This window comes from Dufourea novaeangliae, unplaced genomic scaffold (assembly GCF_001272555.1).
Source record: "Dufourea novaeangliae isolate 0120121106 unplaced genomic scaffold, ASM127255v1 scaffold146, whole genome shotgun sequence".
Lineage (NCBI taxonomy): Eukaryota > Metazoa > Arthropoda > Insecta > Hymenoptera > Halictidae > Dufourea > Dufourea novaeangliae.
In genome coordinates this window covers 1,149,426-1,152,877 of record NW_015374023.1, presented here as the reverse complement: position 1 = coordinate 1,152,877, position 3,452 = coordinate 1,149,426, and the positions used below count along the sequence as shown (strand labels likewise).

At 40.4% G+C, this 3,452-nt stretch overlaps 1 protein-coding gene across 1 annotated transcript; it reads left to right on the top strand.

Moving 5' to 3' along the window:
* Positions 1-311: 311 nt before the first annotated feature.
* On the top strand, positions 312-2,250 carry LOC107189159. Its single transcript, XM_015577634.1, is given in 4 exon segments — positions 312-628; positions 1,034-1,455; positions 1,532-1,648; positions 2,117-2,250. Coding segments are annotated over 4 exon segments (990 nt in total).
* Positions 2,251-3,452: the final 1,202 nt, after the last annotated feature.

The window sequence follows — 3,452 nt, the reverse complement described above, 5'->3', positions numbered from 1 at the left end:
CAGCTATATTGTTGTTACTAAATAAATACATTCGACAATTCGGTCATTCAATGGTTGGTTTACCCTATTCATTATAATATTTATGTTTTAACAATAAATACAATTTTTAATTATATACTTATCGAATTCTATTTATTTGTTGCAATAAAAACTTATTCTATATCGTACTGTAATGTAAGAAATATAATGATTCCAGGGTTAACAACTTGTCCCTGATATCTCGAAACGCTGAATCCTGTTCATTTCCCGCGGTACGCCGACCACAGTAAGCCCAAACTTGTTATTACGATATTTCCCTGGATCGCAACGAAATGACAATCGTGACGAGACGATGAAGAAATCCTACGAATGACATAAATCCCATTGTATATAAACGATTCCGTGTCGATGGAGATCAGTCATTTGTACTTCCTAGACACGAGGCTCGATCTTTCTCTCTCGTCGTTAGTGATCAACGAATCGGTATTAATTTCGGGGATCGGTCGGAAACGGTGCGTGAACTAATGTTCGTCGTGTTTGTATTGCTTCTGAGCGTCGTTCGGAGCCATGGGAACGACAAAACCGCGGTCGTCGAGGATCACAAGGACGTGGACCCTTACAAATTCATCGGAACCAGCCCCAAACAACAGTACTGTGCACCTGTTTCGGATTAATTCTCATTTTGATTCATGTACCCATTTTGTAAACATGTTCCTCTGTCGGATATTTCGGAGTTACAATATTGTATATTATCGAAAAAAAATACTTGTCACGCCACACACTGAAATCTCCATAAATATCTTGCCTCAGCAAATCTTACCAAGCATTGATGTCTCTAAATCGAAGCTTATATTACCACGCATTGATATTTCTCCAGAGTAGATATTGCTTACCATGTGTTGAAATCACCAAGAGTCTATTCGCTACACTATTACATTCACGATTATATTACGTGAAAAATAGTGACCTCAGTGAATTGAAAATTTTATTTTCCAATAGTCTACTGTATTTAACTTAATCAGCCTTTTTATATATCAAATTTTAATTCTGGCAGCTCCGAGCGTCAAATCTTCGACTTCCGAAAGAACGGTTTCCGTGTGGACGTCAGAGTGGTGCCAGCTGCGAAAAATGATTCCTCAACGACCGATGATAGCGACAACTTCCCAGAATTTCCCACGAAAGACATAGGCCGTTGTATCATTGATTTCTCTTTGGTCTGCGCGAAGAAACGTTTCGGTCGATTCTTGGAGTCTATTGGCGAACTGAACGAGATATATCTGATGGGTCGAGAAATAAAATTGGTGAAAACACGGGTGATAAATGATGACAGCAGAAACGAGACTAACGACGGGATCGAGCGTGGCATAAATGATTTCTTCGACACGTTCGCCCTGAGGATCACGTTGCCACGATGGAACGGCAGACGGGAAAAGAATCAGATCGATCTTATGTTCGACGAAACTGCTCTGTCCGAAGGTTAGTATACAAAGAGGAAGGTACTTAAATAAATAAAGGTTAAATAATCGTACTAAGAATGGTACGTTTATCACAGGACGAGGGAAAGGGGGCGGAGGCGGAGGAGGAGGTGGCGGTGGCGGCAAAGGTGGAGGCGGTAAATGCAAGATGATGATGATGGCCGGATTAATGATGCTCAAAATGAAGATAATAGGTAGACTATCTCCTTCGTTTTCATAATACACTCAGTTCTATTCCTACAAAAATTTTCATTCTCTTTTCACACGATCTGCTTTGAGTTAACACGATCGATTTATAAGAAACAATTTTTAATGAAAGATCTTGAAGTGGTCAGTACATTGGGTAATCGTTGTTCAAAGATGATCCTAATGAGGAAAGAAATGGGAAGTTCCAACGTGATTTGAAGTCATTAAATACAATGGAGCAAAAAGACGACGAAGTAAAGAGTGCAAGCACGTAGAAGTGACAAGATTTTAACATGAATTTTCATATGGTTTATTGTATTATTTATACTGACTTTTTAGGTCTGGAACCAATCTTCTATTTTTCAATAGATACAGTATATTTTTCTGCACCAATTTTATCAAAAACAGATTTGGGTGTATATTCATTCAAAGAATTTTTACCCATAAACAAGCTCACTTATGGATTGACTTTACAGGTATAGCATCGGTGAAGGGTATGATGATGTCGGGCATGTCTCTCATGATCTCCATGGCCATGTTGATGCACAAGTTCGTGAAGGGTGGAGGAGGCCAGCATGGTGGTGGTGGTGGAGGTGGAGGTAATATTTAGAATCACAAATTAATTTAGATCGCTTCAAGGTAAATTTATGAAATGAGTAATTATTCCTTCAACGTCCACAGGTCAATACAAAGAGATCGTTCTGCTCACAAAATCCGGTGGAGGTGGTGGGGGTGGTGGAGGTGGAGGAGGTGGAGGCTGTTGTGGCCCATCAGACAGTTATGGTGCGCCACCTTCGAACAGTTACGGCCCTCCATCAGGGGGAGGTGGTTACGGTGGAGGTGGTGGAGGTGGTGGAGGTGGTGGCGGCGGTTATGGAGGTGGCTGGGGTCGCAGCTTTGGTAGACGATTCATAACTTCGAAATATGACAGTAACAATCGTACTGTCAACAACCCAACAAACTCGTCCCTCGTAATAGAAAAGTCTGCCAATACAATTGACAATCGTAACTATAGGAATAGTCCTTCAATGAATTCCAGTTTAACCTCCACGATTTTAAACTCCAGTCACTATAACGAGCAGAGATATTTGAATAATAATAGTAGGATCGTGGGAAAAAATCCCATTATGGAGCCTCTACTTCATTCAGGGTCTAATAGCTACGTCATCGATAACGATCCATATCAGAATGCAGCTTCTCAGGAGTATAATACCAATTCAAGTCTAGCTGGTGACCACGCGAACAGCGTCAATCGTGTTGCTTCTGCGAACTATATTGCAAATAATTACGCGTTGAACGCAGGCATGCCGGTTTACGCGGACGAATGGAAAGCTTCCGTAGGAAAAGTCTCTCCTCTAAACACGAAGAAGGATGTGCGTAATAGTGCCAGCCATTTGGAGCCCAACGACACTTCTTTGCGTGGTATTTGAAGTTACTTCGGAGAACCTAGTGGTGTACCAGTTTGAAATAAATTTCGTATTGAAAATAAAAATGGAGCGGTTTGCATTTTTGTTTAGTGTATTTATCCTATCGGTAAATCGAAGGTATGAGTTGGAATTAATTCAGTCCATCTAATATATTTAGAGTAGCTGTTAAAGTTATTGCGAAATGTATCATACAAGAAATATTCGACCAAATTGTACAACATGGTACAAAGTATATAATACACCTTGGTGTTTATGTATTTAGTGGAAACGGAGGAATCCCTGGCGTTATTCATAATTTGTATCTCTGTTCTTAAAGATCTCGGCGCAAAGCAGTGGCGCAATCTTTCGAACAATCGTCCAACGCTGTTCGCAGGTAAATGTACCT